General features: G+C 53.7%; 13 protein-coding genes across 13 annotated transcripts; 5 read left to right on the top strand and 8 right to left on the bottom strand.

Annotated features, from left to right (window-relative positions):
• Positions 1–796: 796 nt before the first annotated feature.
• On the top strand, positions 797–2,055 carry J4E78_001993 (uncharacterized protein; the record flags this gene model as incomplete). The annotated part of the gene is made up of 3 exons (XM_049362643.1): positions 797–929; positions 992–1,489; positions 1,535–2,055. The coding sequence occupies 3 exons, from the start codon at positions 797–799 to the stop codon at positions 2,053–2,055; spliced, it is 1,152 nt and encodes a 383-aa protein (XP_049225235.1).
• Positions 2,056–2,318: 263 nt separating this feature from the next.
• Positions 2,319–3,202, bottom strand: J4E78_001992 (uncharacterized protein; the record flags this gene model as incomplete). Its single annotated transcript, XM_049362642.1, has 2 exons — positions 2,319–2,327; positions 2,681–3,202. 2 exons carry the CDS (start codon positions 3,200–3,202, stop codon positions 2,319–2,321), a joined length of 531 nt encoding a protein of 176 aa, XP_049225234.1.
• An 859-nt stretch (positions 3,203–4,061) lies between these two features.
• Positions 4,062–5,382, bottom strand: J4E78_001991 (uncharacterized protein; the record flags this gene model as incomplete). The annotated part of the gene is made up of 4 exons (XM_049362641.1): positions 4,062–4,662; positions 4,713–4,789; positions 4,929–5,089; positions 5,202–5,382. 4 exons carry the CDS (start codon positions 5,380–5,382, stop codon positions 4,062–4,064), a joined length of 1,020 nt encoding a protein of 339 aa, XP_049225233.1.
• Positions 5,383–6,247: 865 nt separating this feature from the next.
• On the bottom strand, positions 6,248–8,185 carry J4E78_001990 (uncharacterized protein; the record flags this gene model as incomplete). The annotated part of the gene is made up of 2 exons (XM_049362640.1): positions 6,248–6,347; positions 6,396–8,185. The coding sequence occupies 2 exons, from the start codon at positions 8,183–8,185 to the stop codon at positions 6,248–6,250; spliced, it is 1,890 nt and encodes a 629-aa protein (XP_049225232.1).
• A 1,273-nt stretch (positions 8,186–9,458) lies between these two features.
• Positions 9,459–11,309, top strand: J4E78_001989 (uncharacterized protein; the record flags this gene model as incomplete). The annotated part of the gene is made up of 4 exons (XM_049362639.1): positions 9,459–9,852; positions 9,901–10,178; positions 10,231–10,843; positions 10,891–11,309. 4 exons carry the CDS (start codon positions 9,459–9,461, stop codon positions 11,307–11,309), a joined length of 1,704 nt encoding a protein of 567 aa, XP_049225231.1.
• Positions 11,310–11,481: 172 nt separating this feature from the next.
• On the bottom strand, positions 11,482–12,034 carry J4E78_001988 (uncharacterized protein; the record flags this gene model as incomplete). The annotated part of the gene is made up of 2 exons (XM_049362638.1): positions 11,482–11,916; positions 11,975–12,034. 2 exons carry the CDS (start codon positions 12,032–12,034, stop codon positions 11,482–11,484), a joined length of 495 nt encoding a protein of 164 aa, XP_049225230.1.
• A 633-nt stretch (positions 12,035–12,667) lies between these two features.
• J4E78_001987 (uncharacterized protein) lies at positions 12,668–13,227 on the bottom strand (the record flags this gene model as incomplete). Its single annotated transcript, XM_049362637.1, has 2 exons — positions 12,668–12,726; positions 12,774–13,227. 2 exons carry the CDS (start codon positions 13,225–13,227, stop codon positions 12,668–12,670), a joined length of 513 nt encoding a protein of 170 aa, XP_049225229.1.
• A 455-nt stretch (positions 13,228–13,682) lies between these two features.
• J4E78_001986 (uncharacterized protein) lies at positions 13,683–15,343 on the top strand (the record flags this gene model as incomplete). The annotated part of the gene is made up of 3 exons (XM_049362636.1): positions 13,683–14,451; positions 14,501–15,083; positions 15,133–15,343. The coding sequence occupies 3 exons, from the start codon at positions 13,683–13,685 to the stop codon at positions 15,341–15,343; spliced, it is 1,563 nt and encodes a 520-aa protein (XP_049225228.1).
• A 750-nt stretch (positions 15,344–16,093) lies between these two features.
• J4E78_001985 (uncharacterized protein) lies at positions 16,094–17,442 on the top strand (the record flags this gene model as incomplete). Its single annotated transcript, XM_049362635.1, has 4 exons — positions 16,094–16,297; positions 16,348–16,438; positions 16,489–16,819; positions 16,869–17,442. The coding sequence occupies 4 exons, from the start codon at positions 16,094–16,096 to the stop codon at positions 17,440–17,442; spliced, it is 1,200 nt and encodes a 399-aa protein (XP_049225227.1).
• Positions 17,443–17,763: 321 nt separating this feature from the next.
• On the bottom strand, positions 17,764–18,879 carry J4E78_001984 (uncharacterized protein; the record flags this gene model as incomplete). Its single annotated transcript, XM_049362634.1, has 1 exon — positions 17,764–18,879. One exon carries the CDS (start codon positions 18,877–18,879, stop codon positions 17,764–17,766), a length of 1,116 nt encoding a protein of 371 aa, XP_049225226.1.
• A 581-nt stretch (positions 18,880–19,460) lies between these two features.
• J4E78_001983 (uncharacterized protein) lies at positions 19,461–20,482 on the bottom strand (the record flags this gene model as incomplete). The annotated part of the gene is made up of 2 exons (XM_049362633.1): positions 19,461–20,216; positions 20,399–20,482. 2 exons carry the CDS (start codon positions 20,480–20,482, stop codon positions 19,461–19,463), a joined length of 840 nt encoding a protein of 279 aa, XP_049225225.1.
• An 844-nt stretch (positions 20,483–21,326) lies between these two features.
• J4E78_001982 (uncharacterized protein) lies at positions 21,327–22,671 on the top strand (the record flags this gene model as incomplete). Its single annotated transcript, XM_049362632.1, has 2 exons — positions 21,327–22,098; positions 22,145–22,671. 2 exons carry the CDS (start codon positions 21,327–21,329, stop codon positions 22,669–22,671), a joined length of 1,299 nt encoding a protein of 432 aa, XP_049225224.1.
• A 66-nt stretch (positions 22,672–22,737) lies between these two features.
• Positions 22,738–24,299, bottom strand: J4E78_001981 (uncharacterized protein; the record flags this gene model as incomplete). Its single annotated transcript, XM_049362631.1, has 3 exons — positions 22,738–24,029; positions 24,149–24,196; positions 24,251–24,299. The coding sequence occupies 3 exons, from the start codon at positions 24,297–24,299 to the stop codon at positions 22,738–22,740; spliced, it is 1,389 nt and encodes a 462-aa protein (XP_049225223.1).
• Positions 24,300–24,566: the final 267 nt, after the last annotated feature.

Here is a 24,566-nt window from a genome sequence, read left to right as displayed (position 1 = left end):
GCACAGAGCAGTTCCAATTAACTGATGACACTCAGTCGTCGAGAACACAGAATGCGGTTGACGAAGATGTGCGATGTTCAAGTTTAGTGGAGAGATTGGCCGCCATGAAGCCGCCTCCAGCGGCCGCCGCGAAGTGGATCGCGCTGTGGGCCGCTTTCCCCAGCTCGGCACCGGCACATCACCGACCAGACCCCCTCAACACCAACCACTAAACATCAGATGCAGCTGACATCTCAGCCCTATATGTGAGGCTGTACAATGGTTCTTCCACTGATTGGATGCCCATTTGGTGTCGATTTTGCGAAGCCAATAAGACATGACAGCCATACCGGCACCCCTCCATGGAGGCAGCCCCAAGCACCTCTGTTGTTATACAACTCTCTATTCATACACATTCTAGCACGCTGGATTGCACTCACTTCTGAAAACTGCTGGCTTACCCTGACGTACCTGACGCTGACCAGCAGGCTCTCCAAAGGCGGGTGCTTGGCTCTGCCCGCGTGCCCACGGTTGCCTGGCCCTACCCACCCCAACTTCTGAGCCTTGTCAGACTGACCACGAAATCTCTCCATTGAGTCAAAGGCTTTGAAATTTTGGCATACCTTCCGAACTACCCAACACTTCGCACAACTTCTCAGTCGCTTACATCGGCAGCTTGATTTGATTGCGACGCCTCACCAGCAGCCTTGCTGCTACACCCGGAGGCCTCACATTAACCATCAAGCCGCATAGCACTCCTGAGGGTAGCGCAGGGACTTCCAACTCGCTTCTTTGTGCATTCCCGTTCAAATTCAACATGGACGGTCTCTCCTTCCTAGACGAGCACATGGAGCGAGGCCAGAGCAATGCGACGCTGAAGATAGTCCTCCCCAGCGGCGAGGTCCGTCAGATCTCTGATCGCATCTGCCCGTTCAAGTTCTTGGACAGATGTCAGTAATGTCCCATACGGTTGCATGCCAACATCTACTGACTTCGTACACCCACATACTAGGTCCGCTCCTGTACCACGCCTTTGAGTACCGTTTCCAGAGTCGCCTACAAGCGAGTATTGAGACCCTATCCGAGCATGCTGTCGTCTCGCTTCTTCGGTTCTGCTACACTGGTAGCTATCTTCCGCCTCGAGCAGACTATGATCCAGTGTCGTTTCTTCCACATGCCGAGACGTACAAGATAGCCGAGGATTTCGATGTTCCGGAATTGCAACTTCTCGCGCACGGCAACTTCTCGTGCCAGCTCGAATTCGCCTGCTGTGTACCCGCCGCGCCCCATGACTTGGTCGAGACTATTCGTTTTGTATATCGTCACTATGCCAGTCAGCAGGCTCGTCGGGAGCACGACCTCGTTCCGTCACTTCTCAACTACTGCATCTCAAATTTCCTCTACCACAAGCTAGGAGAGGATGTTGAGTTTCTCAAGATCGCTGCTGAAATCCCGGACTTCCGCCAGGACCTATGTCGCACGAACATGGAACGCAATTTCCAGGATGAGTGTAAGACACTACAAGTAGATTCACATCCTACGCTAACTATCATAGGTGCATTCGACATTGTGCGGTTATGTCTCGACACTCTCCAGGTTCAACCTTGCGATCGTCCGACTCTCCTTGCGTCAAGGGACCTACCAGATGAGATGATGTGCGATACTCTTCCGGAAACACCCAGCCCTTCATGCTACCCATCTGGCGAGAACTTTACAGCTGTAGAGACCGATCAGGACAACATGGTCGATTCCGGAATCCTTACATTTGTTCGTCGCCCCAAGGTTGCACAGCCAGCTACGATCCAAGAGTCCGACGAGGAGTGTCTTGAAGACGATCAGGGATTCACGTTGGTGTCCCGACCCAAAGTCCAGAGCCTGACTACGTTCGACGACCCGATGTCTAGCCCTGAGTTGACTTCTCGTCCGGTGGTCGACATACTAGCCGCGACTGGCACCGACTACTCCAGCGACGACGAACCGATGTCCAGCCCCGAGTTGATCCCCACTCCCGTAGTTGATCTACTATCCGCTACCGGGACCGACTACTCTAGCGATGAAGAGTGGACACAGATCTAAGAGGGCCGATACGCCCCGTGGCTAGAGGGCGCTCTGGTCATGATGGCATACGGCGTTATTGATGGGATATAGGTATCTCACAAAGTCATGGATCTTGGATTTGATTTGGCATTATGGTGTTTCAAGCTGGGTTTAAATTGCTTAGGAATTGGCGTTTCACGTGTACGGAATCACGCAAGGGAAAAGTCGCATAAGCGCAAGAGTCTGCTTTTGAGGAATCATTAAATATATTGTTTTGCATCCAAACATTAAAAAATCATGTACTAGATGTACTAGGACACAGCAGTAGTATCTGTTTCATTTTATTCCATATTATGATGTTGTGTCTCTGAATCCACAGTCTGTACCATGCCCCAGGGATCGTAGTGTAATTCCCTCTATCCTCCGACACCACTGCCTGAGAAGCCCGTTGCGGCCTGGCCTCCCATCTCGAATACGGTACCATCTCTGACATCGCATTCCGCTGTACAGCTCTTCCTTGCGCGTCGTGATGTTTCCTCGGCGCATCGATATCGATACCAGAAAAAGCTCCACAGCTCGAGGTAAAATTTGGTCGTTGCGCCTGACCATGCTTCGCATCCTGGCGTTGGATTTTTTTCTGTCTGCTTTTTGTTGTGAGACGCACCGTGGGGAAGCACAAGCGCTGAACGGTTTCGATGGCTTTCTTATTAACGAGGTCTGGATCCCATTGCCGGAGCATGCTCAAGACGTCAATGACGAAACTTTGGCAGTTGGCAGTGGCCACTTTGTACGTGAACTCTCGTAGAACCCTCTCTTTTGCCGCATCAATCTTTCTGAACGAAGATTGGGCGCCATGAATTATCGTGGCGTCTGATCCCTTGTCCATCAAATCACCAATCTTGACAAAACTCTTCCGGTTGCATTCGAAGGCGTTCTGGTGCGAAGCGCTTCTTGGGAAGGTTTGGTCAAGAAGTAAGGCGCCGCGATTTGGTCGCTCATTTATGTAGTTTACTTCCCATGTTGTACCAGTCAGCTGGTTTGTGCCATCGTCAAGGAAGAGTCTCCAGTGTGCGGTGTTGGAGCCTGGGCTTGCGCTGATGAGGTAGAGTTGGCAGATTTTGGAGGAGTAGCGTGGGACACTGCTGGACGAGCTTGATTCGATGCTCTTGCTGGCTGAAGAACCCATATCTTCGATAGGGTAGAGTTGCTTTTGTCTTAATGCAGTGTTGGTTTGTGATGGGAGGATGGAAGAGTTGGAAGACTTTGGAAAAGGAGATGAGAAATTGCAGAGTATTTATGCGAGGCGAAAAATGAGTCAAGGGCAAAACTTTGGCATGTTATCATCTCGGAACGATCTATTGGGCACATGGCGGGTCCTTATATCTGGCTTGCATTTCTATAGGTAGCGTGTTAGTGGTCATAGTTTCACTATGGAACCAGAAAAAGCCAACGACCATGGCCAAAGTGTCCTGCAAATGACGTGCATCTGATTATGGATGACAGGACTCCTCATGGCTTCACAGAGACCTGGAGCGGATGGGGCAGATTTCGGGTACGTTGATTCATGTTCGCTGCAGCTAGTCTGCGAACAGAGCCGCCCATAGAGTACATGACAAACCATAGCCACAAATAATCAGATATACGAAGTCCATATGTACGGGAAGGACTTTTTTGATGTTACAGGAAAATTAGGCCACCTTATGCATTTAAGATGGCAATAAGGAATCCAGCATAAAGGAAACCGCCCTCTCGTAATGGCCAGTGGACCGGGAAGGGATCGCATCAGAAACAGCAATTACATGGAACATCCAAATGAAACCGGGAAGCAAGAAACACATAATCAGTCTCGTGGGTTCATGCCGCACACTCAATCCTCCGTTCGTCTTTCGGCTCCGTCACTGCATAATCCATATCCGTGGGCATGATGGTCTCGGAGGTTCGTGTTCCAGGAGATGAGCAGTCTTCAGGAATGTTGACGCTCACTTGCTCGATATCAGCAAGTGCTTTGAACCAGATACGCGATGGACTCAACTTACCTCGTGCGCCTAGTAGCGGCGGGGTGGGTAATCAGCCGCTGCACCTTCGTAAGGTGGGCGGCCTCCGGGGCTACGGGGACGAGCACCACGTGGGGACGGTGGTCGTCCGCCTTCGTAAGGGCGTCCATGACCGTTCATGTATGGGTCATCGTAACCACGGGGAGGAGGTCGGGCCCTAGCATCATAAGGATCGTCAGGGTAACGCGCGCGCGGTGGGCCATACTCATCAGGCATGCGACCACGAGGCGGCGAACGTCCATAACCACCATCACGCCTGTCATAAAACTCGCGGGGAGGTGTGCGTCGGCGATAGTCATCGCGGCGGGGGCTGTAGCCACGAGGGGGACCGCGACGGTCGTAGTAGTCGTCATATGGCGCGGGTGGGTATCCGCCACCGCGACGGCCCATGGGGGAGCGGGATCGGTATCTATCACGGCCCCGGTCATCAGGACCACCAGGGCCTCCGTAAGGAGCGCGAGGCTTGAAAGGTGGAGGTGGGGGAGGATCGGAGACGTCCTGGATACAGGTAACTTCCTGCCCCTTGAACTCACGGCGGTCCAGCTTCTCCACTGCGGTCTTCAGATCGGCGGCCGTCTCGTACTCTACAAATCTGCGCGATGGTTTAGTACGTGTACCTAGCTGCAGTACGTGTCCACTCACCCAGAGCCATCCCGTTCGCGGCCAACTTCGGAGTAGACGACGTCCAATCCAGACTGGCGGGCGAAATCTTTGAGGTCCTATAAGTTCGAAGTTAAGCGAGGCCCAAATCCAGAATGTATAACGGGAAGCAAGCGAGAACAAAGCCATTTCTGGTCCAGGAACGGTGCGCTGGCGCTAACAGGGAACTGAGGAAATCCAATAATCGGGGAGTCTGACCTGCCAGCTGGTCTCCACAGGAAGATTTGCTATTCTCATCCGGTATGGTGTGCGCCTAGGACGCGGGGGAACGCGCTCATGGGGAGTGAAGTTCTCGTTACGGGCACGCGAGCCGCGAGCGAACTGGACGATGAGGCGCTCGCCCATGAAATCGGTACCATCTTTGAATCAGTTAGAGATGCATGTCCGGACACATACACATAAGAGTTACATACGGAATGCTGCATACGAGTTAGCACGTGTTCAGCCGATCGGCGCGTAGTTGAAGCTTACCAGGGACGACATCACGAGCATCCATTGCGTCCTTGTACTCGATGAAGCCGAATCCGTTCATAAGCTTGATCTCAGTGATCTCGCCAGTGCCGTGCGACGCGAAGTGGCCTTCGACATCGGCCTTGGTGGCATTGCGCGGGAGGTTGCCTAGGTAGAGGCGCGTGGACGATACCTCGGTCATGGTAGCGGCTGTTGCGGTAGAGCTTTATCCTAAAGATAACCTAGTCTGGAGAGAATCGTGAGCAAATATCCATGAGCAAGCGGGAAGCCATCGAGGAAGCGCGCATGGTGCCTGCCAGTGACGGGGTGACTCGGTATCAAAGACGCGACGCCAGAAAGCCAGTGTCCAGCGGCGTGCGCAACTACAGGAACCAGGAAGACGCGCAAGGAATTTCCAGTGCATGCAATACAGGCGGCTAGTCGTACCTTGGAGATAGAGTCGGGCGCTGGAAGCAGGGTGGCCGTGAAGAACCTGAGAGCTTGAGGACCAGGAAGAAGCCGGGTGAGTGCAGAAGGCGCGTCCTTGAATCTGGGGCACCGGAATTAGTAAGCCCAGTATCGCGACCACGAATTGCAAGTGCAGATGAGGGCCGAGCAGCTATCGATGTAAGAGGCCCCGGCGAGGTTGATGGGTGGACGGTGACGAAGGGTGGAGAAGGAAGTTCGCCCAACGCCTCACTCGCCCTAGCGTTCCAAGCTTCGGGCACGGACATCACGTGTGCCTTGCCTCGACCTCGGGAGCCATGTACGGGACCGCACGACCTTCCAAGGCACCCAGTGAAATGTCACTTCTTTCAAGCAGATAATTCAATGCTGTTTGCTCATAGGATCGTACAACACAGTTGAAGCCCGCCCAGGCTTCGACCGCGCGCCGAACAAGGCGACTGATCACTCGATCCCTACAAACCTCGGAAGGTCACTTGGGCAGCAACCATACTCGGGCTGACGTTGAAATCTGATATATACACACACGGTTTGCCCTAATATACAGGTCCTCTCATTGCGTGGACGGCAGCTAAGCCATGATCTGTATCTCGGCGTCCGTATTAAGTAAGTACGTACTTTGGTCCCTCGCCACCTTGGGGTGTTTGCCAGTTGATGTCCTGGTCCGGCACTTTGATATCGCAAGTCTTGCAGTGGACGCAGCTGTATACAGTTAGCGGTCTTCTGAGTAATCGCGATATCTAGACCTACTTTTGGGCGTTGATTTGGAACCTGACGCCCAGCTCTTTGCTGTCGTCCTCCACATACTCGTAGACGCCGGCGGGGCAGAACCGGTTTTCTACACCCTTGTACCTGGGCCATTCTTTCTGGGCATGCGCATCGTAGTCTTTGACCTGGAGATGGCAGGGCTGGTCCTCCTCGTGATTCGTGCCACTTCGGCTGACGCTCGTCAATATGTCGAAGCTGATCTTACCGTCCGGCTTGGGGTATTCTATCTTGGGGCACTCGTCCGCCGTCTTGGTCGCTGCGTGATCAGGCTTGCCATGCTTCAATGTCCACGGTGCCTTGCCTCGAAGAACGTAGGCCTCCAGACCAGAGTACATGATACCTCCGTAAATACCTAGTGGTGTGTGGAAAGACGGGCGCATGTTGCGCACAGTCTTTAGTTCCGACCAAATTGACGACTTGCGCATCTTGTCCTCGTAGTCATATAGAAACACGGTACCGCCGTCTGCATTGGCTTGTAGGGCGTCCCAAGTCGCCTCAGCAGCTAACATACCGGACCTCATTGCATTGTGCGTGCCCTTGATCTTGGGCAGGTTGAGCAAGCCTGCGGCGTCTCCAAGCAGTGCGCCACCAGGGAAGGCCAGTTTTGGTATGGACTGGAAGCCGCCCTCAATCAGCGTTCTCGCGCCATATGATATACACTTGCCGCCTTCCAGTACGTCCTTGTAGTAAGGGTGGTGCTTCATCTTCTGGAACTCGCCATAGGGAGCCAGCCAGGGGTTCGGGTAGTCGAGCCCAACAACGAGACCAATGCTGACGAGGTTGTCGCCAAAGTGATACATCCAGCCACCGCCATAGGTATCCTTCGGCAGCGGGTAGCCCATGGAGTGAACCACCAGTCCAGACTTGAATTTCTCGGGCTGCACCTCCCAGACTTCCTTGATGCCAAGTCCGTAGGTCTGATGTTGGCTATCTCGCCTCAGATCGTACTTCTTGATGATTTGCTTCGACAAGCTGCCATGGCAACCCTCACCAAGCAATGTGACGCGTGCATGGAACTCCATTCCTCGCTCGAATGAGTCTTTGGCCTTGCCTTCACGCGATATGCCGAGGTCGTTGGTAGCTACGCCTTGTACGACACCCTCGTGGTTGTACAGTACCTCCGACGCAGCGAAGCCGGGGTAAACCTCGACACCGACTTCCTCTGCGCGCTCGCCCAGCCACTTGACCATCTGGTTCAAGCTTATTATGTAATTGCCGTGGTTGTTCATCTGCGGAGGCTTGGGTAGAGGGATGGCGCTGTTCTTGCTCATGAAGAACATATGGTCCTCTTTGGCGGGGGTGATGTCGGCGAAGCGGTTCAGGTTGTCCTCTGACCTCCAGTCAGGCAGGAGCTCGTCCAGGGCAGAGGGTTCTATGACGTTCCCAGACACGATGTGATCGCCCAACTCGCCCGCCTTCTCCAACACCAGAACCCTGAAGTCTTCATTGCCGGCCGCTGTCGCAAGCTGCTTCAGCTTGATGGCGGCGGACAGACCTGCGGGTCCACCACCCACGATGAGAACATCGACCTCGTCCGATTCGCGCTCTATCGACTTGGGATCGAATGTGTCGTCTACGGCGGCGAGTCGTGTGCGTGGCGTCGTGGAAAGAGCTCTTCTTTGACCGGCAATCCGTACTGCGGGACGGTACAGGCTGGAAACGTTTCGTCGCGGTAGTGATGCACATGCAAGTGGTCTTGATGCTATGCGCGCGGATCGCGAGGCTGCGAGCAACTGTCGCGTCGCGGAAGCGGGGACTGATCTGGTGGCCATGATGCAGGACGTGTTGGAGAGGCAAACAGATGTATTGTATGCGAAAGTAAGCAAGTTGACGAAATTTTTGCGCTTCCTACGAGTCCGACCGGCGGCGCACTACAGACTAGAAGCGACAGTGCTCAATACTGCGGAATGCGACAGAATTGCAGCATTGGACATGTACGCTCTTAGCCAACGCCAAAACCTCGACATGACGATATCCAAAAGTCGCAGCCGAGGCTACAAGGCTAAGTGCGGGATTGCAATACCGAGCACCCCATTGGCTCAGCCCACCTTCATTCCTTCTCTCCGCACATGTCAAAGTCACCACATCCGAACATCCTCTCTGTGCGATCACTCTCATGTCAACATCTTCACGCGCAGTAGTGCGCGTGCTCGGTCTCTCTGACAAATGTCTCGACATGACGCCGCGGTGAGGGTATAGCAACATCAGGGTACTCGCGCAGAGCAAAGTACTGTCATGCCTACCAAGAAGGCTGAGCCAGCAAACTGCGAAGACAATTTGGAATCATCACAGAAGTTTGGGCAGCAGCCTCCTGCAGTTTCTCATATTCAAGCAGTCGCTTAGCTTTTCCTCCGAGCGCGTCGGCGTGCCTGAAACCGGGAGAGAGTCAGGCCCTTGTATGCCTGCAAACCTCAGTCGTACACTAAACTTATGCGTTTAGGAAGGCATCTCTCCGCATAGATCGCCCCTGCCCCGTCTGCAACATGTTCTCAAACTACACACGTTCGACCCCCATCCTGGATCTTCGCCATGACGACGACTCTACCGGCATAGAGCTTGCGTCACCTCTTTCTTCCGTAATCGTACGCTCTGCTTCATGCGTTTGATTCGACCGTTTCCAGCCAAGCCAGGGACCCGATCCCATGTCACACTCGATCTCCCGCTGTCATGCGAGACAAGGCTTTCGTGCCTGTGAGAGAATTGTGGGGAGGACCGACGGTCTTCACTCGAGCCTGGCCTTTTCAAGGCATCCTCCAACGGCGCATGTATGACATGCACGGCAAGCAGCAAATGATCGTCCCAACAATCGCGGCCTTGTCTATTTTGGACAGAGTCTCAGTCAAGCATTCGTGGAGCTCAAATAAGAAAACACTCTTATATAAACCAGTCTCCTCAGGCGGATATCACGGCACGCTCAGCTTCAATCTTCAAACCATTCCTTCGTGCAGAGCACTATCTGTTTATTTCTATTCTCAAGAGCTGTGCTCATTTTAAGTTTCGACACACCTCGTTTCAATCCTTCAAGATCAACCCCATACCATCACGATGAAGACTTCCATCTCCCTTCTCACTCTCCTCTCAGCCTCCTTCGTGGCAGCAGCTCCAGCGCCTTTCGTGGGCCAGGGACCTGTAGTCGCCGCTGGCACCGAGAATGTAGTCATGCCTTCTACAAACTTCGGTCGCCGCGAGGAAGACGTTGTGCAGAAGTTTGGCGAGAAAGCCCTCAAGCTCCGCGGTGCGCTCTTGGCAGCACGCGGTGGCATGGGCAAAGATAATGCTAATGCCGACGCCGAAGGTGCCAATGCTGAGGATGCTGCGGCGGCTGGCAACAATGGCGCTCAGGACCAGGCTGCACAGGATGCTGCCGCTGCTGAGGAGGCCGCTCAGGGCAATGGCAAGGGCAAGGGCAAGAATGCCGATAAGCAAGCCGCTCAAGCAGGTACGTCTTGTCACAATCCTTTCCGAAGACTTCACTGACCCTCGATAGCCAAAGAGCAACAAGCTGCTGCTGATGCTCAGGCACAGCAGGATGCTGCCGCGGCCGAGATGATGAACCAGGGCCAGGCGCAGAATGCAACCGAGCAGATGGGAGCAGCAGACCAAGCTGCCGCCGATCAACAGGCTCAACAGGATGCTGCTGCGGGCATGAACCAAGACCAAGCAGAGAATGCGAACGACCAGCAGGCAGCGGACCAAGCGGCTGCTGACCAGCAGGCCGAGCAGGGCGCCGCCAACGGTATGGACCAAGCCGCGGCCGACCAACAGGTATATTTCAACACCCAGATCTCATATCAGAATGACTTATTGACTCTACCAGGCTGCTCAGGATGCCAAGCAGAACCAGGGTGCTATGGATCAAGCCGCAGCTGGCCAGCAAGAGGCTGCCATGGGAGCTGATCAGGCTGCCGCGGAGCAAGGCAACGGAAAGCAGCAACAGCAACAGGATGCCATGGACCAAGCCGCAGCCGACCAGCAAGCCGCTCAACAGCAGGAGGGTGCTATGGGAGCCGACCAGCAGGCCGCCCAACAGGAGGGCGCCATGGACCAAGCCGCAGCTGATGAACAAGCCGCTCAACAGCAAGACGGCGCCATGGGAGCCGACCAGAATGCTGCACAGCAAAAGGGAGGCATGAACCAAGCCGCAGCTGATCAGCAAGCCGCAGCCGATGAGCAAGCCGCACAGCAGCAAGATGGCGCCATGGGAGCCGCCGAGCAGGACAAGGCACAGCAGCAACAGCAGGAGCTCGAGCAGGCCGCCGCCGAGCAGATGGCCGCTCAGCAGCAAGCCGACCAGCAGCAGAAGGAGAAGGACCAGGCCCAGATGGCAGCAGACCAGGCTCAGATGCAACAAGATGCCGCCAACGGCGCCAACGGAATGGACCAAGCTGCGGCTGATCAAGCTGCCGCTGACCAAGCCGCTCAAGCTGGAAGTAAGTGACATCCTCTCCATAAACCATTCATCTACTAACAATCTCAGACGCTACTGGAGTCGTTGACGCTGGAGCCGCCGCCGGAGCCGCCGCCAATGGTACCGAGGCGAACAACGACAAGGGCAAGGGCAAGGGCAATGGCAAGAACAACGGCAAGGGCAAAGGAAAGGGAGAGGGCAAGGCCAACGGCAAGAACAACGGCAACAATGGCGTTGGACAGCTCCTCCAGGAAGCCGAAGCCGCTCTCCAGGCTGGTGGACAGCAGGGTCAACAGCAGGGTGGAGCCGGCGGTATCGAGGGCCTCCTCAGCAGCCTCCTCGGTGGCGGTGCTGGAGGTGCCGGCGCTGGAGCCGCTGCCGGAGCTGGTGCTGGAGCCGGCCAACAGAAGGCTGGTGGCATCGCAGGCCTCGACTTGAGCAGCCTCGGCATCGGACGCCGCTCGAAGAGGACCACCTTCCGCGCTTAGATATGAGAGACGACTGGGAGCTCATCGTTGAACGATGGAGTTCCACAACCCATGTAACCTTATGATTGTCACTGCTTCTAGATGAAGTATACAGCTATTAGATGACTAGTAATGCCAATCCAAAATCATCATCGAATTCCCCATGTACTCCTGGTCTGCCCCTATGAGCCACTCACATATACTCGTCTCCCTTCATCCAGCCCAGCTGCTTCCACATATGCAGCTTATCCCATTCTTTGATCCAGCCTTTGATCTTGCCATCTTCCACCTCGAAGATAGCTGCTGCATGCCACGCTGCCTTGTTCCCACTCGCCTTGATCCCATTGTGTGCCTCGCCGCAGTGACTTCCACTAGCACTGTACCTCAGGCACACATGCCCACCTTTTGCGAAGATGACGTCGTAAGAGTCGATGTGTAGATCGGATACCGCGGCCATGACTTTGGAATGCGACTCGGCGTATTCTTGGGGCGAGTTGACGCCGGGGAAGGTGGTTGGGGCGATGAAGTAGGCGTTTTCATGGCAGAGATGTGTAACGGTTTCGGCACCTTTGTTCTCCTTGGGTGAGTAGGCGAGGCGCATGTATTCTTTTACTGTGTCGACATTCTTCTGTTGGGAGGTGTCAATGACATGTTCATACGTAGAGGTAGCTTTGACGAAGACCTACCTGCTCCTCCTCGGTTTGAGGTGTGCTCTGCTTGACGGGCGGGTACTTTGTGTCTGACATTGTGATGTTTCCCGGCTTACTGTGTGACGATGGTGACGCGGAGGGGTTATGGAGTAGCTGTTATACGATATATGCTTGATGACGGCACGGCTTCACGATGATGTCATTCATACAAGGCCTGAGACGATCACGGGAACATGATGGTACAGATACTGGATAGAAGGACAGTTTGTTGGGGCTTGAGGTGGTGGACAACCGTAGCAGTGAAATATACGTAGTATTCTGTTACGTGCTCTACAAGTCGAGCGACGCTTTGGTATAGCTGCCGTGATATGGCATACGCTAGATATGCTCGAAACCAAACCAGAGTAGTAACCCATCTGAATGCTGATGATCCTAAGCCTTGAGCACTGATGTATACGAGGCTACGCGAACAAGCCTGTCCTTCTTCTCATACGGGTTGGACGCGTTGTCGCGTGGTCATGTGAGGCGCAAGAGAGTACCTGCATGACGCTACTTGGTATGCGTGTGGTGCGATACGAGGGGATCTGAGCCGATGCTGCACCTTTCCTAGAAGAACTATAGAAGGCATGTATCATCGTCGAAGCTTCGTCGGTCGGGCTTTGTATGCCTGTCTACAATATCAGCGCCTGTTCATCTACCTGTGAAGGGCTGGCGTACACCGACGAAGCATCACGAGCCCTGGGCAAGAGCCAGGTCGAGTGCATCCATGCAGTCGACAGACATGCGTCCTATAATGGATCAATCGTAGTCCGGACGGCGTCTCAGCCGGTCATACTCTGGTCTCCGTCTGCATCCTCTGCCTGCGCGACTGGCCGACCGAGCTCCGCCAAGGAAGTCTTCAGCCGCGCAATACGCGCCTCGAGATAGTCAATCTCATCTTCCTGGTCCTCGCACGTGCGGTCCATGTCAGGCAAGGCCGTTACTGCGCGTCGTGCCTTCTGTATCTTGAGACGGATGTCGTTGGCGGCGGTCGCAACGTGTTGGATCTCAAGAGGCCCTTCGGCGGCAAGCTGTGCAGGCGTGGGCGTTGCTGCGGGCGGCTGAGCAGGCGCCTCGAGTATGCGCTTGAGCAGCTTGTGGAGGTCCGGCAGGATGTCAAACGTCGAGGGCGGAGGGAGGGCCGGGGTGCTCGCGGTCGGGGGTGGGGGCAGCGCTGGCGTCGCAGAGCCCGTGGGTGCAACTGAGGCTCGCGCTGAGGCAGGCGCATATGGCGTTGCGGCTCCGGACATGGTCGCGACGTCTTGCGAGTCGGCGCGCAACAATGTCTAGCGTGGTGTTGCAGCTGTGGTCGCGACGACGCGTGGACGGGATGACGCTCCTTCCACGGGTAAGGCTGGCTGCAAGGGTGGTGATTGGATGGCTACTCCGTGGGCGATAATCGCTTTGGCTGTCTGATACGCGTTTCCAGATGTCAAAGCGATCGCCAAATAGCGCGCTGCTGGTGTCACTCGAGATAAGTTCTGGCCGTGGGTTGTGGGGGGAATGTGGGCCTTTTCGCGGAAAGGCTGTGACGTTGACCGGCGATGCTTTTTTGAAGTCGACTGTTTTAGCCCCGCCAACCTTGCCCCTCCGTCAACAAGCCATTCACTGCTCCTTCCTCACCAACCTTCAAACCTCGTTGCCTTGATAACTTCTTGGGCACTATCGTTCCTTCTCTCTGGATTGACCTCATCAGCCCGCAATCATGGCCAAAGTCGACCAGAAGACGGTCCTCATTGTCATTGACGGCTGGGGTGTCGCGACTGAGAACTCGCGCAAAGATGGCGATGCTATCCTTGCTGCAGACACGCCCACCATGGACGAATTCGCAAAGGAGGGCTCCAAGACTGCCCAGGGTTACACCGAACTCGAGGCCTCTTCTCTCGCAGTCGGCCTGCCCGAAGGCCTGATGGGCAACAGCGAAGTCGGCCACCTGAACATTGGCGCCGGACGCGTTGTATGGCAGGACTCCGTCCGCATCGGACAGACCATTAAGAATGGAAAGTTGAAGGATGTAGACAACATCAAGAAATCGTTCCAGCGCGCCATCGACGGTAACGGACGGCTCCACTTCTGCGGTCTGGTTTCCGATGGTGGTGTCCACTCGCACATGGACCACCTCATTGCGCTCCTCAAGGTTGCAAAGGACCAGGGCGTCAAAGAGGCCTACATTCACTTCTTCGGTGACGGCCGGGATACCGACCCCAAGTCCGCGGTCGGGTACATGGAGACTTTGCTGAAGGCGACCAAGGAGATTGGCCTGGGCGACATCGCGACAGTGGTCGGACGGTACTACATCATGGACCGCGACAAGAGGTGGGACCGTGTCGAGCTCGGTATGAAGGGTTTAGTTACTGGAGAGGGCGAGGAGAGCAGCGACCCCGTCGCAACCATCAAGGAGCGATACGCAAAAGACGAGAACGACGAGTTCCTGAAGCCCATCATTGTTGGAGGAAAGGAGCGAAGAATTCAAGGTATAACACTACGCTGAGCACCTACATGTCTTCTTGCTGATTCGTCCAGACAACGACACCGTCTTCTTCTTCAACTACCGTTCCGACCGTGTTCGAGAAATCACCCAGCTGTTGGGTGATGTCGACCGCTCGCCCAAGCCCGACTTCCCGTACCCGCAAAACATCCACCTCACCACCATGACCTCGTACAACCCCAAATACACTTTCAACGTTGCTTTCGAGCCTCAGAGGATGACGGATGTTCTTGCTGAGACACTAGGAAAGCAGGGCGTCAAGCAGTGTCACGTTGCGGAGACCGAGAAGTATGCTCACGTAACCTTCTTCTTCAACGGTGGTGTCGAGAAGCAGTTCGAGAACGAGGAACGCGAGATGGTTCCCTCGCCCAGGGTAGCCACGTACGACCTAGAGCCGAAGATGAGTGCCATGGCTGTCGCAGAGAAGCTGTGCGAGCGCATCCAAACAGGCAAATTCGAGTTCCTCATGAACAACTTCGCGCCACCAGACATGGTAGGCCACACAGGTGTTTACAAAGCAGCCATCGAGGCCTGCACAGAGACCGACAAGGCTATCAAGAAGGTGTACGATCAGTGCAAGGAGAGCGGATACGTTATGTTTGTCACTGCTGATCACGGGTAAGTCCGCATCGCTGCACCTTCCGAGACAGTGCTAACAGGTTACAAGTAACGCGGAAGAGATGCTTACAGAGGAGGGCACACCCAAGACCTCCCACACAACTAACAAGGTGCCTTTCGTCATGGCCAACGCCCCAGAAGGCTGGAGCCTGAAGAAGACTGACGGCGTACTCGGTGACGTCGCGCCTACCCTACTTGCGACCATGGGTCTTCAGCAGCCTGAAGATATGGACGGTCACAGCTTGCTTGTCAAGTCATAGAGTGTCATTTGTAATTAAGATGTGAGACGAAGGTTTGAGATGCCTTGTCCCGAGATTCTGCCTCGTTAGATTCATACACATATAGACGACACGAGCTATGATGTATAGAACCATGCATAGAACAATTTCAATAAGCAGCGACACGTATAGCCATTGCTTTTCAGAGACCCTTTTTCCAGCTGTGGATTTATGGATGTTGCGATCAATGCTAGGATGATTGATCCCGGCTGAGCGGCTATGCGCTTGGCAACAGGGGTAAAGTCACCGGCGGGGAATCGTGTGGACCCCTCCTTACGTACTCCAGGGCGCGATAGCCTTCTTTTCGACACTCCCATGGCTTTGTAGCTGAATCCTCTATATTTACACCGTTCGCGACACAGTTCATTGTACCATTCAACAGGCAGACTGGCCCAATCTTGATCATCGCCAACACTATCCCGTCGCGTGCCATCAAGCAGCTCTACGCACGACCACCAACGTCGATCATAAGCCCATCGACTACCCTCAACTCGCTATTAACTTTCGCTATCACTACGCGATATCTACGCTGTGACACATGTTGTCATAAAGTCACATCGCGCTTCCCCGACAACCTCGCCTGTCGGTTCCATTGTTTTCGAAACCCAACCTGAGGCATCGGTGCCCGACCACGCCCTCCCCAGGCCCTCGTAATCGCGACACGCGCACGGCACGCCTACTGCAAACACTCCCCATCACGTCAGCTCTCTGCAAAGCGACTCGAACTCAACAATGGCAACTAGAACTTCCAACGGTGCGTCTGGAGCGCAGGGCGCGCAGACTGCGGCGCAAGTGCAGCCTTGCAGATACAAGACCGGCAAGACATTGGGCGCAGGCAGCTACTCTGTAGTCAAGGAGTGCGTGCATATCGACACGGGAAGATACTATGCGGCCAAGGTCATCAACAAGCGGCTCATGGCAGGCCGAGAGCACATGGTTAGCTCAGCCTTAAGCAACTGATGAACAATGAGACTGACAGGTACCAGGTCAGGAACGAAATCGCCGTCTTGAAAAGAGTATCCATGGGCCATAGGAACATTCTGACGCTTGTCGACTACTTCGAGACTATGAACAACCGTACGTGTTAGGCTTGCCTGGGCTGAATCTCCAGCTGACCTCTACCATAGTGTACCTCGTTACCGACCTTGCGCTTGGAGGCGAACTATTCGACCGTATCTGCCGAAAGGGCAACTACTACGAATCCGATGCTGGCGATCTGATCCGTGCGACTCTTTCTGCTGTCGCATACCTCCATGACCACGGCATCGTACATCGAGACTTGAAACCCGAGAACCTATTGTTCCGAACTCCAGAAGACAACGCTGATTTGTTGATTGCCGACTTCGGACTGTCTCGCATTATGGATGAAGAGCAATTCCATGTCCTGACGACGACCTGCGGAACACCAGGATACATGGCACCTGAGATCTTCAGAAAGACTGGGCATGGAAAACCAGTGTAAGATATACTGCGCAACTTTGCGATCCATTGCTGACTCTGCTGGTAGTGACATCTGGGCGATTGGAGTTATTACCTACTTTCTCCTCTGCGGTTACACTCCGTTCGACCGCGACTCCAACCTCGAAGAGATGCAGGCCATCTTAGTCGCAGACTACTCCTTCACACCCTTGGAATACTGGAGAGGGGTCTCCCTTACTGCCCGCGAGTTCATCCGCCGTTGCTTGACCGTCGACCCCGCCGCCCGCATGACAGCCCACGAAGCGCTCTCACATCCTTGGATCACCGAGCTGGGCAAGAACAACGCCGATGGAGAGGAGGATCTACTGCCCACTGTCAAGAAGAACTTCAATGCGCGCCGCACACTACACGCAGCTATCGACACGATTCGCGCCATCAACCAGCTGAGAGCAGGTGGTGCCGCTGGCATGATGGATGGCCAGCGATCCGCTGAACCACGGAGAGGAGCCCCTCATGCCAACATTCCTCAACCCGCGGAGGAGCCTGATGACCCTATGGAGATCGACAGCAGAGGAAACGGCCACGGCCAGACTGAAGAGATGATACAGGAGCAAGAGCGGAGGATTAGAGAGACTCAGCAAGGCCTGTGGGGTAAGCGATGATGAGCGTCATCTACCATCTCAACGTCAATTCTTTTCTCAGCACACGTTTTAGAGTGGATGTATTTGGCCCTCAGCGAAATCTCCTTTCGATCACATTTCATGTTCACATTAGCGAAGGCTGGCGCTGAAGCCCTTCTCTCTGCGAATTGGTTTTGAGCAGCTCATGATAAACAATGGTACCGATTCAACAGCACGCAAACTCTTCAACGACGTGGTCTACAGACATACAGCATGCATTCGCGTCCGAACTCTCGATCCCCCAAACCATGATCTATCACACCTTTCTCTTGAACAAGCCTTCGGCTGACAGAGGGAGAGTACCTAGATGCTGTATACCAGGCCTACGTCAGCTGTGACCTCGTCCCTACACAGCAACTCCCAGCCTCGATCCCAATCGCCCAGCCCCTCATCCCACTTCAACTTTAGCATTCCCAAGTCTCTGGCCCGTGCCCAGAATGCCTCGAAGGCCGTATACAAATCCTTGAAGTATTGTTCTCCAGCCACCTCAATGCCCTTTTCTTGCAACAAACTTGCATTGACTATGTTCAACGAAGCTCTGTCGGCGAGGCGTTGCGCTGCTTTTTCTGGGTCTTCAGGCGCGACTTCACCACCGACTGTCACCAGTGTGAAAGGGATGTTTGGCGATAATGACGACAGCGCGGACCGCCAATTTGCGTTTGCTCCCGGGCGAGCGCCGAAGTCGAAGAGTAGGGTACGTGATGTACCGGAAATCTTGATCTGCTCAACTGTGTCGTCGCAATCGTCGTAGAGAACTACGGTATCGTACCACCCCGTTCTCTTGATCACGTCGATAGAGGCTTTCGAACCAACTCCGATGATGCGATTAGGTTGATGATCAACGGGCCGATAGTTTCGGAGTGCATACGCAAAGCAAGAAGCTGTTTTTCCACTCGCATTCAACACGACAACAGTAGCACCTCCCAGATCGGCATCCTCAGCGCTCCACTCGCCGTTTCCTGTTGGGTGTATTCTCCTCTTCCGAATGTCCTCTTCGTCTCCCTGCCAGGCAAAGACATAGTGGCAAAGATTGTGGCCAACCGTAAACGGCCCAATCATCAACGCTACCCAACCCAATTGATCTCTTTCCTCCATCTCGCCAGCGGATTGTGGAAGTGGACCGCAAACACGATACCGGTTATACAGCTTCCACAAATGCTGTCTATGCGCATCTACTACAACAATCTGATCCTGAATTACACTCCCGTCTCGTGCATCTCTAGCTCTTTCTACAGTTACGTCCTCCCATTCGGTACTGCTCGGTAGATACCCGTATACGCTCATTCCTTTCTCGATTCCTTCGACCGTGCTTTCTAGTATCTCAGCATAGCCCCATGCAGCAACGCGACCGTATTTGGTAGGATAGTTGTACGGAGGTGGTGTTGTAGAAGGAAGCGGATATGTGTCGTACCAACCCATTAGGTGGCCGATGCGTGCGTAGGAGAGGTTGTTTGTTGTAAGGCCTAGGATTTTGGTACGGAGGCGGAGGGAGGAGGAGGGAAGGGGGGTAAGGGGTTTGGAGGTGAGGGGAACGAGATGACGAGTCGTGTAGTTTGCAAGGGACAGGATGTGCGTAGCTGGCTGGGTAGATAGTGTTGATGAAGGCATATTGTTGACAGGTTTAATGGTGAGCTAACCAAGATCACATCAGTCTTCCCGGGTACTGATTGTGGCCAGCGCTGTCGGTATAGATATGGAGGCATATCTGCAACATCCTCAATATCGTATATCACTTCAACACGCGTTGGCCAAGACAAGACTTATTGGAAACACTACTCAGTTCCCTGTGACTCAGATAGCCATCCACCCGAGGAACCCCTTACGGGCGTAACAGTCGATTGGAAGCGAGATATAGATGATGTCTAACCAATTGATGAATCCCCATGCTTACGGCCAAGAATATTGCGGGGCTCAAAAGGGCGTTCTGCTCTAACCAATCCGGGTTGGCAGTGGTATGCTTGCATGAGAACCACCACTCCTTGCGCCTTTCTCTGATCCTTCTATGCAAAGTTGTTATCCGTGTGCGTTCCTTCGGTGCCATTCTCCCGTTTTTCATTCTTCTTATCTCCGTCAACGACCCTGCCACCCGCTTTCCGTCTACTTTGGACCAAGGCCTTAATTAGTGCGACTGTAGCTTCCCATCCTTCTCTCAGCTTGTCCGCACTATCACTTAGATCGGGTACGTGGAGGAACACGACAGGCCTCTCATCTTGCTTGATACCGAAGTAGTGCGCTAGGCTGTTATAATAGATGAAGCCACACAAGAAGTTTCCAGCATCGTTACTAATCCGTACGTCGGGGCATCCTTCGTCGGTCGTAGTGCCATCAACAGATGTGTACCCCAGATTGGCTTTCCAGTGTGCGAGGACCTCGGATGTATCAAAGCTAGTGTTCAGCTTGGGCGGATACTTTGAAGATGGGAAGTGCTTTTCCATTTCAGAATCGTCGAATCGTTGGCCATCTACGTCAGGAATCTTCCCATATCCACGCCCTTGAGACCCTTGCTCGATGGCGAAGTATTTCCGTCCAGCTGCTAGGCCGATGTGCAGCACGACATCTGGAGGAGGGTAGAGAGGGTTGGCTGGTGGAAGGAGCTCGGGAACGAGATTGACGACATTATTGTATGCCACGCGGATAGGCTCGTAGTGAACGTGTATGTTTATCGGCGTTTGGTTCTTGGGCGACTTTGGTATCAGGGCCGGAAGCGTAGACGCAATCTCCCAAGAAGAGTTCTTTGGGAACTTCTCTAGAAAGGGCTAGGTTTACGTTAGTCAATTTTCTTGAATCCACCCAACCGTCTGGCTGGAAACATGTCGATGAGGCAGATCAAGGCATGCTCTGGAACACCGGAATGTGAGAAAGTTGATCCAGGTCTCACTTAGACATGATTGAGGGGCCTTGAATTGATTATCGGCACAGGAAAGAGATTAAAACTTACTCCAAAACCCGTAACTAAGACTGTGACTGGCTTCTCCCCCTCTTCACTCGGAGGCTGTGGAGCAGCGTAGGATGTAGGCGGCATCGATGATCGGACTTAGCGGGAATTAGAGGTACTAAACGCAATAAACCAGGCAGTATTGAGGATGAACTATTACGACGTTAGTACATGCAGCGGGTGTTTTTGTGTCAGTGGGTCGAGAAGGGTATTGCCTGTAATGATGATGTACAAAAGAGCGACCTGATGACGGCATAGAGGCTAGGACGAAGGTCACGTTTACACCTGCCTAGGAAGGGCTTCACACACACGCGAACAGCAACTTACGATTATCGGAAATTCCAGATGGGTCAGGGATGCACGCCCATTGCAGATCGCGCTTTCAGAAGGCATCGTGGCCAGGTCGTGTTCGGCACTCGGTTAGGTCGAAGCGGCATCTTGGTCTTCCAAATGGTTTAGCGCCAGCCAGAATCCCTGGGGCCCTCGCGCGATGCCTCAACCGCCGACTTTGTTCCCGAATGCTTACCCCACATGTTTACCTTCCAGACCCCACATAGCAGCGCGTCGCCTATCGCCACCAGACGCTTGCTCTCTCGGATGGGGTGTTCTGCAACGCGCTCGGTATCGGGTAGTGCACTTGCTAATATGACGCGTATGCCGTCGCGTGTTAGCAAGTGGATGATTTGTTATTTGGGTGCTGCAGGGCTATTGCATAAGTCCGCAGTCAATGACGTTGAGTGAGCTGTCGTCTCTCATCGTCCCGAGGTCGGTGTGACTTTCGGATCAGAACCAAGGTAAGTGCGCATAACGGTGATTGGCAAGCGTCAAGTTCTCTTTCCATTGCACGATGCAGTCGCGCCGTTGATATCAAGCTAACAGCACATTGAAAGACATTTCCCCAACCGCACGCCTATACCCTCGGGACATCACAATGGCTTCCACGGGCTCGTCTTCGAAATCCTACTCGCTCGCCGTAGTAGGCGGTGGGATATCCGGCCTCTGCCTCGCCATAGGCCTCCTCCAGTACGATATCCCGCTTACGATTTACGAAGCCGCACCACACTTTGGCGAAATTGGTGCTGGGGTTGCGTTTGGACCTAATGCCGGCCGTGCCATGGAGCTCCTGTCTCCTAAAATATACCAGGCTTTCTTGAAATGCAAGACAGGCAATGCGGACAATTCCAAGTCCGACTCATGGTTCACGATACGGGTGGGTGATGCTAGGAAAGAAGACAAGGAAGGATACGTGAGGGAAGGCAAGAAGGTCGGCGATGCCCTGTTCGATGTGCCTATGCACTCGGGAGGAGGACGCGGCGGCGTGTACAGAGCTCACTTCCTTGACGAACTCGTCAAAGAGATGCCTGATGGTGTTGCCAAATTCGATAAGAGACTTGTAGAGCTGGGCGAGGCTCAAGATGGCTCTGGAGATGTAGTGCTCACGTTCGCTGACGGTTCCACCGCACAACACAGCGCTGTAATTGGATGCGACGGCATCAAGTCTTTAACGCGAAAGTGGCTAGTTGGGAGAGATAACCCTGCCTCCAAGGCTGTATTCTCCGGAAAGTACGCTTATCGAGGGCTGATACCTATGGATGAAGCTGTGAAGATACTGGGTGATGATGCAGCGCGGAACAGCCAGATGTATCTTGGATACCATGGCCACTTGCTCACCTTTCCAATTGCGCATGGCAAAACGATGAACGGTAAGGCTAGTCATCGTCGAAAGTGCTGTCTTGCTAACAGCCACAGTGGTTGCATTTAGCTCTCGCGATACCTGGGAAGACGAGAAGTGGGTTGTGGCCACATCGAAACAGGAAATGGAAGACGACTTCCAAGGCTGGGGCCCACATGTCACGAAGATTGTCAAGGCCATGCAGAAGCCAGACATCTGGGCGCTGTTCGAGCATCCACCCTGCGACACATACACGAAGGGCCGCGTTTGCTTGCTTGGAGATGCAGCGCACGCGACCACGCCTCACCAAGGGGCTGGTGCCGGCCAGTGTATAGAAGACTCTTACATCCTCGCCAATCTGGTCAAGGACGCGAACGACGTCAATGGTTTGCAGCGAGCATTCAGCGCCTTCGACCAAGTCAGACGAGAGAGGACGCAGAAGATCGTGAAGACAAGCCACGAAGCTGGTCAAATGTATGAATTCGAACTGTTCGGGGACGACCTTGACAAAATTGAGGAAAGCTATAAGCATAGAATGCGATGGATTTGGGACATTGACTTAGAGGCGCAATTGGAGCAAGCGCAGCAGGTTATGAACCAATGAAATTGAGATATGTTCCCCAAGTCATACTCCGGCCGACAAGTCTCGATGCTCGACAAAGCCTCGTGTCTAATCAATGACATCGTCTCTCAGAGCGAAGATCTGCTTCAACACTTCGTCTGTCTTGGCACCGATCCCGTTGTGATACATTGTGTTCGTGATGAAAGTCTTGCAGCCTTTGATGGTGTTCGCCGTCTCCATACTCAGGTCGAGGTCAACGTACATGTCGTCCATGTAGACTGCAGCATACGCCGGTACCTCGTTCTTTCTCAATTGCTCTTTGTCGTACAGTTGCGGCCAATCTTTCTCTTCAGCTAAGAGGTTACCAACAGTCTTGAGCTTAGCGAGCTCCGGGTAAACATCGAACATGAAAGGGTAGATCATCTCGCCTGTGAAGTAGACAGGCTCATCTCCATCTACGCGCGAGAGTGAGAACTCGGGATATTTCGGGAGTAGGCGTTCCGCAGACCAATTCGAGGCCTGGCCTTGACAGTAGATGGGTTCATGGAGGAGAGCATAGATGACGTTAGAGTCCCAGCTCTGCGCTGCCTCCAATGCGAGTACAGTAGGTCGTGTAAGATGTCCGAATTGGGTCAGATCGGTATCGGCGCGAAGCACAAACTCGTGGACGTCATCGAAGCCTCCGTGCTTGCCAAAGTAGATTCCCAGTTGTAGAAAGCGACGTGCAGAGAGATAGCCTTCGCCGCCTTGTACACGCACCGTAGTATCTCCGAAACGTGAGAGAAGCTTGACAATGCGTTTGACGCGGTCGACATCTTCAGGATACTTCGCGTAGTATCCCTCGTTCCTGCTCTTGACACGCGCGTAAAGCCGCTCGTAAACTTCATCAGGCCCGTCTCTGAGGGGTGGCAGGCCGCCGAACAGGAACGCCTCTTTGACTCCCTCGGGGAAGAATGACAGATAGGTCAAGCAGCAGAAGCCGCCGAAGCTCTGACCCATGATACTCCATTTCTTCTTCTCTTCGGGATAGTCTTCTGTCAGGGCTTTCCTTACAGCCTCACAGTCTTTGACGATACTATCAGCCCTGAAACTCTTCATATACTCTGCTTGTACCTTCTCATCGCCTCTCAATTGTAGACTTGACTGGCTGATGGCAGTTGAGAGACCAGTGCCACGTTGATCCAGCATGAGCACTTGGTAGCCTTTCTCGAGAATGGTCTGAGTCCAGGATACCTTCTCGGGACTACGACATTCGAAGCCCGGGCCGCCCTGTAAGTAGACGAGCCATGGGAGTTGAGTTTTCGCGCGATCGAGGTGCGAAGTGGGTGTGTAGTCTGCAGGCTTCTCGGCTTTCAGAGCCGAGCGAGCGAAGAGTTGGATCGTTCCTGCTGAAGGGTTCACTTCGAGATGGAACTGTCAGCACAATCTTTGTCATCGCTCAATTTTCAGATCAGTTGCCTTATCCAAGGCCATAAGTTTCAGATTCATCTGTTGTCTAATGAATGAGAGGACTGCATACAGTAATCTCTGGGTACCTGGAAGAAGTGCTCCGTTATCCGGAGCTTGCCTATCTGTAATTAGCCATGAGTCGTTGTAGATAAAACAGAAACAACGTAATTACCAGGCACCAAGTGACTTCTCTGCTCGAGGATCTTTGCTGCTTGTATCATGTTCGTAGTTGAACAAGTGTCGGGTGCAAAGTGGGGAGTGAATGTATACGGTCTTATCGATAAGCCCCCAACTCCGTAGTGCCTGCTCCGAAGGATTGGCGATATTGAAGGCGCTGCACGCGACAATCCGCAACCGTAAGTTTGCGCTTAATCGTTACAATAATTACGATTCAAACACTCTAGCCTTGTTCGACCCGTCATTCGCATCACTAGGAACAAGGCGGTGTATCATCAACGTCGGCGCTGGGAAAATTTACAACTGAGGGG

The sequence above is a fragment of the Alternaria triticimaculans genome, assembly GCF_023758025.1.
Source record: "Alternaria triticimaculans strain BMP 0046 chromosome Unknown scaffold_2, whole genome shotgun sequence".
In the NCBI taxonomy this organism is placed as follows: domain Eukaryota; kingdom Fungi; phylum Ascomycota; class Dothideomycetes; order Pleosporales; family Pleosporaceae; genus Alternaria; species Alternaria triticimaculans.
This window is presented reverse-complemented; position numbering and strand designations above follow the sequence as displayed.